At 52.1% G+C, this 13,165-nt stretch overlaps 1 protein-coding gene across 1 annotated transcript in view; it reads right to left on the reverse strand.

Moving 5' to 3' along the window:
- Positions 1–2,913: 2,913 nt before the first annotated feature.
- The window catches only part of CSNK1G1 (casein kinase 1 gamma 1), a 91,157-nt gene continuing 80,905 nt past the window's right edge, over positions 2,914–13,165 (reverse strand). The window contains exons 12-14 of the mRNA XM_084213642.1: positions 11,682–11,789; positions 8,256–8,362; positions 2,914–3,146 (exon numbers count right to left, since the gene is read on the reverse strand). Coding sequence (XP_084069768.1) covers positions 3,092–3,146; positions 8,256–8,362; positions 11,682–11,789 — 270 coding nt within the window. The 3' untranslated portion in view covers positions 2,914–3,091. The remainder of the gene's footprint in view (positions 3,147–8,255; positions 8,363–11,681; positions 11,790–13,165) is intronic.

The following is a 13,165-nucleotide window of genomic DNA, read 5'->3' on the forward strand; positions in this document are numbered from 1 at the left end:
CCAGGAGCCCTCCCCTGCCTGGGGTCTCCTGGCTGCCAACTGCTGCCAGCAAGGAGAGGAGGGATTGCCCAGGTTAATGCCCTACATCCTACCACAGAATGGCTGGCTCAGTCTGACTGTGTCTCCTTGTCACCTCCGAGCTCCCCGGGGACAGTGGTTCCCTCAAGCACAGGACTTGCTGGTAACCTGCTTTCTTTTTTCTTTTCTTTTTTTTTTTTTTTAATTTTTTTTTTTTTTGTTAAAAAGCCACCCCACATCTTTGCCCTTTTTTTGAAGAGTCCAACGTACGATTATAGTGCAAGAGGGCTTGGTACAAGTGAGCATTACCAGCATGCCGTGGGGGGACAGTCCTCCCCTACAAACACATCATTGTAGGATTAAAAGAACACCGTATCTCCGGAGAGAAGCTGTAGTGGGTCACCATGAAACAGCTTTCAAACCAACCCACTTAAAAACAAGGTCGGGAAAGTTTCTAAACGATCAAATACATTCACTTAAAAAAAAATAAAACCAAAAAACCCCCAAAACACCAACGAAACAAAAGAAACCAAAAACATTTAGGAACAAAACCTGTTGAGATGGCCCCTTTCCCCCCCGCCCTCCCTCACCCTGCAAACACTTACATATGCTGCAACTACAAGCTGCTCCTTGAGTGGAGGCAGCGAGGAATGACCAAACACGGCAGGAGATGCAGAAGGAATCGAGTTCTGGTGACAGGCACTTAGTGGGGCTTGGGAGGGCAGCAACGGAAGTGTCTCAGGGCCAGCTCTGTCGGCAGCGGGCAGGGCGGCTCCCCGGGGAGCGCCCGTGCCCCCGGACACCCTCCCAAGATGCCAAACCATGGTTTCCTACAGCAGAGAGAGGAATGCCTGTGCCACGGACGCAGCTTCTGGGAACCACTGGCGGCGGAGCAGTTTGGAGGGAGAAAGGTGGAATGTGCCCATGGCCGTGTCCTCCCTGTGGCAGGAGGGGACAGGGCTGCACACCTGGCACGTGCCTGTGGGAGGTGAGCGGTGCCCTTCCTGCCCTGTTCCCAGCCCAGCCCACGGCCTGGCTGGAGGAAAGCGCTTCGCTGAGGGGGAAGGAAGGAGGTGCATGCGTGAACCGAGGGCTCTGCGCCTCCGTCGCGCTCACTGGGATAAGGCATGGAGAGAACGCAGCAGAGAGTGGAGAAGAGATGCCCTGCGGGGATCCTGGCCAGGAGGGAGGCTTTTCCACCCTGGCACAACACCAGTGTCTGCCTGACTCAGGAATGCATGAGGAGCAAGCCCAGAGCTTGCTGCCCAAGCTGATCTCCTGCCCTCTAAGCCTGCTCCTACTTAGCCAGGGAAAACTGAACCTCCTGGCAATGTTGCTCTGTGAACTCCAAGCTGCACGGCTTAGCAGTAAATCGAATAAACAAGAATGAGATCTAGTTTCTGCCTTTCCTCCCTTCATGCTTTCCATGATTTTTGGGTAAGCCAGGCCCAAGTTTATGACAACTGAACTATTCCAGCCTGATCTGGTGTCACACATGGAAAGACAAAGTCCAACGAACTACTTTACAACCTCCCCAAAGCTGCTCGAGTTCTCCCACAGCCCTGCCACTTCTCCAGTAACCCTTGGCAGCCTCATCTCCAATTTGAGAAACACTGCAGTTGGATGCAAGATTTCAGTGTTTTTCTGGGTGTGCAAAGCACCCCAAGCCCTTTCCTTGCTATTGGTTTGGCTCAAAGTGGTGCAGGAGAACCGTGGCTGCTGCAAGGGTGGGATGGTGCGGGCGAACTTGCACCTGCCCCACGCTCACAGAGAGGATGTGAAGGCGATTCCAGTCAAACCTATCTGACCACCGGGAGATGGGATCAGTGTTAAGGCATGAAGTATCCTCTCCCCTGCTGGGGATGCTTTCCTCCCACTAATATGTTCTTGCAGAAGGTTCCCAACCAGCCCAAGGAGGGATTTGGGAAGGCTGCCTGGCTACCCACACCGAGAAACACCCACGCTTCAGGAAATGGCTGTTTCCCAGGAACTTCAATCCTGATCTCTTAGATCAGCACAAATTTCTCTGGCTCGGCCAGGCCGTGCTGCTCCCTCCGGCATCAGCCTCGCCTCTCCCGACCAGCTGGGTCAGGCACGGTGTAGGAAACCATGGAAAGGACATTCACTGGCAGCTAGGAAGGGTGATTGGAAATTCAAGTATGCTTTCCTCAGCGCGCGGCCCAAGGTGGGCGTCAGGAGCCCCAGACTGGCACGAGGGTTGTGGACATCCCCACTCAATCAAGGGCATTTCCGTGCACCCCACCATCCTCCCCGCTGGATGTCTGCCTGCGCTGGCGTGGCCACGCAGAGATCCACAGATACAATGTGCATCTGTAAATGCTAAAAATAATAAAAAGTGCAACGACGTCAGCTTCTTTAAAACAATCCACACTGCTCTGTTACTGTCACAGGAGGGAGGTGTCAAGGGAGCCGGAAAAAAAACCCTAACTGGAACAGTAGATTGCAAATTTCTCACAGCTTGCACATTACAGTGTAACTGTTCCCAAGGAGCCACAGAGAGAACCTGTCTCTTCCTGCTGCAGCAGTCAGGCCCTTCTCCTAGCAACTCTCCTGCCTGCCCCGCATCCTCCTGCCCTCTCCACAGCCAATCGAGCCTATGGAATTTCTTCACTTAATTAAGGAGGGAGGAGGACAGAGGAGCAGAGTGCAGGGGAGGGAGGGGAGGAAAGTGAGCAGAACTAAGCACAGTCCTCAGGTTTGCGTCAACGATGCCTTCACCGTAAACAATGGGAAGGAGGGTCAGCCAGCCAGCCCCCCTCCCAGGGTGACCAAGACCTGAGCCAGCCACAGTCCTGGTCCCAAAAGGAGCTTCAGGCTTGGAGTGAATGAGGGAGACCATTCAGCAGATCCACCCCAGAGTGGTTTGTTTTGGAACATTTTCTTCTCTTTTTGGTTTAAAATGTCACTTGGTTTGTTTTTTTTGTTTTGTTTTGTTTTCATTTTTCTCTCTTCCTCCTATGCCTCCTCCTCCCTCCTAAAGAGAAGCCCCTTCCAGTAAGACAGGGCAGGAGCTGCAGGCGTGGTGGTTCCTGCAAGGCCCAGGAGGCACCGGTCACTTGTGACGCTGAGCCGTCTTCTTCCGTTTCCTCTTAAAGAAGCAGCAGCACCTGGGACACAAAGGACAAGGAGAGAGAGTCAGCCCCGTGCCTGGCAGCCCGTGATGTCCCCACAATGTCCCCACGATGTCCCTGCCATCCCCCCACTCGTCCTCATGCAACAGCATCTCTGCCTGCCCAGCCTGGGCCCCACCATGCTGCCAGGATGGGGGGCAGGTACTGCTGGGTGGATGACACCACCAGCCTGGAATGGGAGACCAGGCACGGCCAGCTGGGGTGTCTCACTGCCAGGCCCAGAGCGCCAGCCAGGCCTCTCCCTCTCAGCTGGGCTTCTCCACCCCAGGCTCCACTGGGACGCAAGGAGCCATCTGGGAAAGCAGTAAAACAGGGACCCGGGTGCTCCACTCCCTGTGTCCCACCCAGAGGAACTGGACTGGGAAGGTGAGCTCTGGCTGCTTTTCTCAGCCACAAGACACACGGTTGTCACTACTGTTCACTATAACAAAACAAGTTCCAAAGAGACCTTGGCTCAGGGACCAGGTTTCTTTACTGAACCTTTCACGATAACCAGAGCTTCCACCTTGGATCAATCACTCAGTGCCGGGATGCAGAACCCCTGCTTCTTCCCCCATCCGATGTGAGGGTGGTGCACAGGATTAGGGGAAGCAAGAAGGATGGAGAGTGGAGGCTGAGGTGGGGAGAGGAACGCCCAACGCAGCTGAACCGTGAGGAGCGGTGGGTTCCCTGTGGGATACACTGGGAGCAGTCATCCAGATCCTAAACTCCTCCTGGCTTCCTGCAGAATTCCTTGGTGCTGAACATGTATCTACCTTTCTACCCTGAGCCCACTGTCAGGAATGCTCTGCACATCTGTGCGAGTCCTCCCAAGCTATGTGTCTTTCTCCATCTGCTGGGACAGCTGTCCCTGGAGAAGCCTGGGTGATGCTGGAAGACTGCTCTTTCAGGCTGCTGGAATGGATGCCTGGATAAGCAACCAGAGTAGACCACCGAGTCTTAGAAGATCCTGAGTTGGAAGAGACCCACAAGGATCATTGAGTCCAACTCCTTGCTCTGCACAGGACAGCCCCAAGAATCCAACCATGTGCCTGAGTGTGTCATTCAAATGCTTCCTGAGCTCTGGCAGGCAAACATGAGGATGCAAAGACTGTTTTTTCCTACAACCATCTGTTGTAGGCTAAAAACATTCCAAACCACTCTAACATCTCCAAACTATTTTTCACTGGGTCCTTCATGGAGTGTCAGCTTTACACCCCTGTCCTCTCACAGCTGGAAGAACTCTCACCCAGATACTTGTCCCTGGGTGCACAAGCTTCACTCTGGGGTGCAAAAGCAATGTGTGAGCACAACCAGCCAGCACAGATCGACTGCTTGGGAGAACAAACAACTCTCCCTGTGACATGGAGAGCCCCCACAGCCCCTCAAGAGGAGGGACCCCTCCCAGTGCATGGACTGATGTCCATGATTTGTCTCTAGGCTCCTGAAAAGGCCCAGTTTGGCAGGGGGACGGGGAGAAATGAAAAGCCCTTGTCCTTGCAGGGCAAGTGATGCCTCCACTGCTGCCCACCCACCCTGAGGTGTTTGTCTGCCACCTCAGCACCCCCATCCCAGGCTGGAACCCCCACCCCAGGACTGCTCTGGCATTTTGTTGTCCCAGGCCATCTGCCACCATCTCCTGCTTTAGCCTGTTGCAGTATTTCTCCCACAGTAGCCACCTTCCTTCATGGCTTGTGCGATGGTGAGTAAGGGGGACGTCACAGGGAGAGGATGGAGGATGCATGAGTGATGGTTTTGCATGCAGCGGGTAAGGGAAGAAGGGGCTGAGCAGCACTCGACTCCTTGGGCACCAAACAAAGGGAGCTGACTGACTTCTGGCTGGTTTTCCTTGTGACTGTCTTTTTAGGCTCTTACTCAGAGGTCCAGGGAAGGGTTCAGGAAAGGAAGTCCTGGCAGTTCAGACAGGCAGAGGCAAAACACCAAAATAAAAGGATAAGGCAGGCTGACAATTACAGAACGTGATCTCTCTGCATGCAGATGATGCCCAAGAGAACAGCCCCAGACTACGACATACAGAGAAGCCAGAGATGCCAGAGGTACTGGAGGCGATGCCTATGGAGAGCAGGGCAGAGTCAGTCTCCCATCCAACAAGGACATTCCTCGCCGCACACGGGCTTGGCCCCCTCGCTCTGTGGCCATTTCCACCCATCAGCCCACCCTGGAACCTGCAAACTCATCTGAGTGTCTGCTTGGCCCTTCACTTACTGGGTACGTGGTTTCCCCAGGGGGCACCTCCTGGGACAACCTGAGACTGGGACACAACAGCTGCAGCTTCAAAGCTCTGATAAAGCCCCAAACTGGGCTTGGACCAGTGCTAATCCCAACCTTTCCACCTCTTCTTTCCCAGAGAAGCCCATTCACCTGCACCTCAGCTGGCTGGAAAGGAGCCACCTCCCACCTACCCTCTCTCAGTAGGGGCTCTGTCACTAATGAGGACTCCCTGGCCTTGTCTCTCCATCCTCTCTGGCCTGTGCTTCTCCAAGAGGAGACTTCCCAAGGAAGTCACTGGCCCTTCTCCTCAACACTCAGTGCAGGGTTTTCCCTTTGTAACCGTCTGCGTGAGGAATTCCTGCAAGAGGCTCAGCCAGCCTAGGCCTGACTCTGCCCGACTCCATCAGGCATCATCTGCTCACAGACGTAAACGTTTGGGGGAGATGGAAAGCCAAATAGGAAAGGATTAAAATCTGATTTTGCATCCCTCCATTCAGAGATCAGCCAAATCCCTCAGCCTAGTGTGGCCGGTCAGACACAGCCCATGCCCTCCCCAATATTGCAAATGGTCCTAAAATCAAAACAGCTCTGGGTTGGCTTTGACTTTGTGCCTTTTTAGCGTTTGGTGGGTTTGGTTTTGCCAACCCCAGTCTAGTCTGGTCCGCTCCCCCTTGCATGTGGACTGGAGAGAGGGACTCACCACAAGTTGAGCATTTTCAGGCAGCTACAGAGAGTATAGAGAAAAAACACAGAAAGGAAGAAAGAGCGATTAGTTCACAGAGGTGGGATGGAAGCGAGTCACTGCAGCCATGCAAACATGCAGTGCAGAGCGGCAGACACACACCAGGCCTGCCCGCCGCCCGCCCCGGCACTCACACCACTCTGCCCTCGCCGCCTCTTCCAGGGCACGAGGCCCCTGACAAACACCCGCTCCACGGAGGCACCGGAGCCCTCAGGTTCTTATCTGGGGCTGGAATCAGAAAGGAACTCCGGGCCACCATCAGCTCTTGTCCCCTGCAGCTCCAGCAGCAGAAGGGCCTGATGATGGATCTACGCCTGGGACCTGCCCTCCAGTGACACCCACTGCCAGAATCCGGAGCTTTTCCCCAGCACACTCCAAGCAGAAGCACTGGCACAGTTCTGCCTGTGGAGTGCCAGGGAAAGCCCATCCCACTACTGCACAGCATCTCAGAACACAGAGCCCAGCTCCAGCTCCTGCCAGCTCTCTCTGGCACCCTTTTCTGCAGAGCAGAATCCCAAAGTCCTTTGTCCTTCTTATGTGATCAGAGATGTAAGGAAAGACAAAGCCCTCCCTGTGGCAAACAGAATGAAGTGATCTATGCTTGGGAAGTACAAAAGAGACCCCAAACCTGTCAGTGCCAAGCAGCATATGCTCTGCTTCCCAGCACCTCCAAAACCGATCTGGGAGCACAGCTCCTTCCCACCTGGCTTGATATCTCCCTAGTACAAAGAGTGGGGGCTGGACCTGGCCTCGCTGCACAAACATGGGCTGGAGATGTTCTGGTTCTTCCTTGCACTGGGCTGTTGGATCAGAACTGTTGAGGATGACAATCTGCTCCATCCTAGGAGCCACATACCCGTGGGAACCCCCTTCAGAGCCCGTGATGCCAAGCTGGTGGTCTCTGCTGGCCACACAACCCATATCAAAGAGGAATGTTGCCCACTCTGGAAGTTGCTCCTCAACATCTCCCCCACCCTCCCAGCCTGATGAGGAGCCTGCAGCAAATCTGAGGCTTCTTGGGCTGGGAGGAGAAGGTGTGTCTGTGGCTGCTGGGATCAAGGTCAGGCCACCTACCAGTGAACAAGATCCCACACACAGCTTCCTGAGGGATTGGGGAATCCCCAAGGGAGTGGGGAATAGAGAGCAGAAGACCTTCAGGACAACCAGCACAGATGACACACACCGAGGGACCTTTCCATCCACACACCCTTCCTCCATACACCCTGCCATCCATACACCTTCCACTTTTCATACAGAAGTGCCTGCACAGCTTGAGGCAAACAATGGGGGACAAGTGGCACCAGGATCACCCAGTCAAATAATAACCAGGCAGCTGGGCCATGTCTCAGCACTGACCAGTTCAAAGGCAGCCCTGGGCCCATTGGCCCCTCACTAGGGCAGTGCCAGAACCCTGTGGTGACCCTGCAGTGACACCTGGTTTAGTTCAGAGGCGGTGACAAAGTGCAAAAGGTGACATGATGGTGCCAAATACAGAACAGGAGCCAAAATGGTCAAAGCAGCAGCTCTGACAGCAGTTCTCACATCTAACCACAAGCTACAGGAGAGGTCAGCTTAGAGGGAGCACTTTCTCCTCCACAAACTGCTTCTGGATCCTCTCACTCATCTTCTCAGGGCTGGACCAAGAGAACCCCCAGGGAGAACAACCCATCCCTGCAAGAGTTACTTCCAGACTGTTCTGGAGACCTGTCACACACCTCTCACAGCCAGAAATGAAGTGACAACTCTCAGACCAATGATCTCTTTGCTGAGCTCTGCTCAAGCTACTCCTACACTCTCAGCACAAAAGCACAGCGTGTTCTCCCTCTGCAATGGGGGCTGCTCACCGGGATTCCTGAGATCAGCTCCCAGTATTCTGCTATCTGTGCTCCAGAAATGTCTATCTGGCAATACATGCTCTGAGTAAGAGTTATGTTCTCCAGGCATGACAAGTGTCAAAGAGAAGCAGCAGCAGCAGCAGCACTGAAGGCACCATGCACAAAAGCAGCAATACGCAAGGAAAAGGGCATGGGACACGAGCACTGAGGACTTTGCCACAGAGAAATGTCCCCACTTGCTTCCCAGGAGAAGGATAATGACCAACCAGTGGAAAGCCTGTTGTAAAGCAAACATACTTAGCTTCCTCCACCACCTCCACCTCCGCCTGCGCTGTGATGGGTGCGTTGGAGTGTGCTCCTGTTGGGTCGTCCACGTTCAGCTCCCCGTTGGTTGAGCTCACCACCTGCAACACAAAGGAACACCCCGTTCACGAGGCTCCCTGGCAAGGGCTGCTGAGGAATGGGAAATCTGACAAATAACCATTTACTCCTGTCTCTTTTCACTCTCTCAGGAGGCTGCTGAATTTTGTGGGTACTTTGGAGTCTCCAGGCTGGGGCAGCCAAGGCAGAGCAGCAGGCAGGGGCCTGTGTGTGTGCTCCCCTGCTCACAGTCCTGTGCCCTGCACATGACTTGGCATCGAGAGGCCCCTCTGGGAGTGCAAGCACTGGTGTGAGCACTGATTGCCAGCCCTATCTACACACATGAGCTGTACCATGCTGATTGTTTTCTCCTGACATTTTTACAGGTGAGCAGCTCAGTCCTGTTGCCTGACAGTACTGTGGGAGAAGCCTCAATCCCTAAGCCTCATTCCTTACTCAGCTAATTTTGGGAATTACATCCTTGCTCCATAGTTACTGACACGGTCTCTCATCTCTTTTTGCCTCACACCTGAGATGATGGCTCACTCAAGCTTTTCCATTACAGGGATTACCATCCAGCTCAAAAGAAGTGGCCAATGAGGGGAAAGCTTGCAGCTGCCTACTCTGTTAGCTGGGGGCTTATCTCTTGGCAAAGACAGCACAAGATTTTTGAGCAATAGAGTTGCTCCAACCACGGGGAGAATCTGCTGCCACTGTGGAGAGGCTGGTGCTGGGATTGTGCTAGATTTGTGGTCAGCACCAGAGCTGGGCTCTGTGTGCCTTGTTACACACACACACTGCTAAAGAACTGTTCATCCTGTCCCCATCTCTGCCTGAAAGCCCCTTTATTTCAAAGTTATAATAATTGGGAGGGAAGAGGGTCATATTTTCCATTCCAAGGGAGGTTCCCACCTGTCTTTCAAACCAAGACATCCACACAATTTTTTGGATAACTGATCATTAATCCATTGCTACGACAACCCCCAAAGCATCCTGCATGGGAGGAAAATCCAGCTGACCCTTTTGTGCTTCACCTGGATGTTAGCACAGGCTCCTGCGTCTTGCTGTGAAAACTGGGAGCTGCTCTTGGCTCCAGAGCTGTAAGGCCGCCTGGTTTCCCCACTCTGTTCCTCCTCTTAGCCTTTCTACAAGGTAAAAGGAGGCATTTCCCATGGGGTGGGGGTAGGGGTGGTACCCAGAACTCCTGGTGGCTCCAGATGATCTGACCACGAGGGATGAAGGGAAGGAAGCCCTTGGAGCAGATGTCCCCTAGTCAGCACATTATGTTAATTTTGAACACCAGGAGCTGCTGTTTCTGCCAACCAGGCCCCTTGGGCTCTACCAGGACTGGTTAGAACTTGGCTCCTCGAGTGACAACTCCTTGGTCTTCACCTCTTCCCTCCCTCATCACGCCTGGGCTGCCCCGGGTTCTCCAGACCCGCATGCTTCCCAAGCAGATCTGCAGAGCACTGGCACTTAATTGTGTTGTTCCCAGGGCTCTTCCCACACTTTGTTCAGCTACTTGTTAAATTCCATGTTGCAAAAGGCTTTGATCTTCCTCCTTGCTTTTCACATGCCACCGCTTCATTTTCATGTGGCAAATTCTGGCTTAAAGGGAATAGGGACTTGAAGCTGCTGAGCTGCCAAAGTCCAGCATGAGCTGGGGCATCTGCTGAGGAACAATTCCAGCCTCTGCAGCTTAGCAGCCACACACAGCACATTTCCTGTTCTCAACTGCAGATAAGCAGAATTTTAGTGCTTACAGTGGCACAAGGAGCTTGTAAACTGCTCAGGTTGGCAACTCTTCCCATCTGATTCCTAGGGGCTGCTTCAGTCACAAGGAAACATTCCCCTCACTGAGAGGGACCAATCTGATTTTTATTCATGCCTCAACATACGTTATACATGAGATGAAAGATTCCTGTAAGAGCTGTTGTGCTAGCAGCCCTGTCCCTGAGGAGGCTTCTCACAGCCAGTCAGGGCAGAGAAAGCCTCAAGGATGGGACTGTGAGTGACCTCTCCCCACTTGCCCGTGAATAATGTCTGGGGAATTCAGGCTGTGGGAGGAAACTCAACACATAAAAGCACCTAACTACAACACAAGGAAAGCCATTTTGCTTTGGGTTCCTACGAGGGAGTGGGGACTCACTTGTAGGGCTTGTAGGCTCCTTTTATTGTGCAACGGGACACTCATTAAAAAATATGAATAAAAACATCTACTCTGTGCTGAGTGCTGAAGCTGTACAATCACAGATTGGTTTGTGTCAGAAAGAACCTTTACAGTTCATCTAATCCACCCCCCTGACATGGGCAGGGACACCTTCCACTAGACCAGGTTGTTCCAAACTCCACCCAACCTGACCTTGGACACTTCTACAGGTTACACTCTGTTCACATCTGAGAGCAGAGGGTACACATTCATCAGGTCCTCCTTATTTTTGTTTTTCTGTTACTCAGTAAAATATCTTTAAATGAAAAGAGGACCGAGGCTAATCAAGCCAAAACCACATTAAACCCAACTAAGTATCAAGAATAAGTAAAAATGTCAACCTAATCTGCATTTTCCTTAGGGACATCCTGCACTACCTGTCTCCTTGGCTCAGCTCTGTCCCGCTCCAAGCACTAATTCCCATTTCACCAGAGCCATTGTTCAGGGTGTTGTGTCTGACAGCAGAGCCAGCTCTCACAGCAAAGCTGTGCCAAAGAAGCAGTGATAGCAGAGTTCTTGTTTGCTTGGATGACTCCTGCACCTTCTTTCCAGCTTGTCCAGCCAGCTCACTCTGGCTTTAGTGCCAGAAGGTCCCTCAGCGAGCCTGAGTGACAACCAGGACACGTAGGGCTTCACAAATAGGAACTTTTCAGGAATTTAAAAACACTGATAGTGCCAGCTCCAACACAGTCTGTTGCACATCCTCTGCTCATCTCCTTCCAGTGCAACCCTCTGGAGATCCACCTTGTGCCCACTGTGCCCTAGACTGGTGGAGATCTGCTGTGGAACAGCTCAACTCTTTTCCCAGTATTAATGGGGACTATGTACAACAAATCCTACTTCAGCTGCCTGTATTGCCCCAGGGCACCTCCAACATAGGGCAGAGGGTACTTTATGGACCAGATCTACTAATGCCATTCCTTTTTGTTTTCAGTTTAACAAATTTGGGCTCAAAACAGCTTAAAAATTTTTGTTGAAACAGTAAAAGCAATGGTGTTGGCCATCACAGTCTGAGTCTCTCCCAAACCACGGCTTGAGCATGACGTATGGGACAGCACCGGTGAAACTGCTCTCCTGGCCACAACATTGCTGGAATTTGAGGAGAATTCGGGGGGTTTGACACAAGGGCTGCACACAGCAGAAGGAAGAGGTACCTGCACTGATCCTCCATGTCGATCTGCAGCCAAATGAGATGTCAAGTACGAGGTATTTGTCTGCCGGCTCGGCTGGATCTCCCAGTCCCCTCGGCGATCCGATGACGCCTGCTCAGGAGCCCAGGAGCATGAAAGAAACAAAGGGAGGGCAAAAGGTAAATGAGGAGAAGAAATAAAGGTGTATTGGTTAGTGAGTTAGTTTCTCTGCAGAAAGCAAGGCATTGACACTTTCAGCTGGGCTAAAATTCCTCTTTACCAATTGCACCTCATTATTTACTTCCAGTCTTCCATGACTGCAGTGATCCACTGTGGGAGTGGATTTAATCACCTTTAGCTGCAGAATGAAGGAAAGATCTATTCTGGAAATAATTTCTTTACAACAGCTTCACTTCCATGTATTTCAGCACAGCCACAATTACACTGACAGTATTCAACTGTGTCTGTCAGGCCACACACACCAGAGCACTTGGCACGGCAGTAAGATGGGATTCACAAAGCTCAACCTCCCTCAAATACATATTTTTAAACTAAAATCTGCAACATAAACCAAAGCCAAACATTTGAGTTCACCCAAAGGCACTTCCACACACTGATTCACCTGTGCAGTGCAGAAGAAAACATCCACACCTGCTTGACTGGAGAGAGGACTGGGGGCTTTTTGGGTTTCTGCAGAAAAGTAGATAAGATATTCTGGCTAACAAGTTTCCTCTTTGCCCCCAACAGAAGAACACCAGGTGATTTAAATTATTAGAACTTCATTTATTTTCTTAGAAGAATCACTCTGCACTTGCACGTGAAGCTCAGGTGGGTCACTGTTGGGGGTTAGGGTTTTTCCTTTTGTTTCTTTCCCTCAGGGAATGTTGTCCCATCTGTTGCTAAGATACTTAAGAGAACAAAAGACGTGGCTGGGAGGAGGAGGAGGAGGGGAAAGTGTGCAGCTGGCTACCCTCTTACCTGAGGGGTTTCTTTTGGAAGGGCAGAGTTACCCGGAGATTTTAGGCTGAGGGAAGGGGCTGGGTGCAGCTTCCCTCTCGGGGAGAACGTTCAAGCTGTTGCTTACTGTGGGGAGAATTCCCTGCCACTGCTGGAGCCCAGCCCTGCACTGCTTCTTCCTTACTGGGGGAGAGTCTTTGTTTGTAGGACTGGGACGTTATTAACATCAGATCGAACTGGAAAGGAGCACCTACTTGGGCACCTCAGGGGAAAAACCGGGACCGAGAGCCCTCTCTCCCTGCTCTGATTTCCTCCATGGCCTATTAAACAATTCATCATCCTAAGTAATGTTTAGGTGAAAATTTGACAAAAGCTGCTGTGCAATCCAGGACTGGACTATCTGTGCAGATCAGAAGAACAAGGCCTGCAGGCTGCCTGCATATTTTGGAATTTCTTTGTGCCTTTGTGAACTAAAATGCCTGAAAACGAAGCCAGGTGTCACTGTGCTGTCAAGGAAAAGCGACGTCTCACACATACACAATGTGAAGGTC

Source organism: Fringilla coelebs, assembly GCF_963513975.1.
Source record: "Fringilla coelebs genome assembly, chromosome: 12".
Taxonomy (NCBI): Eukaryota; Metazoa; Chordata; class Aves; order Passeriformes; family Fringillidae; genus Fringilla; species Fringilla coelebs.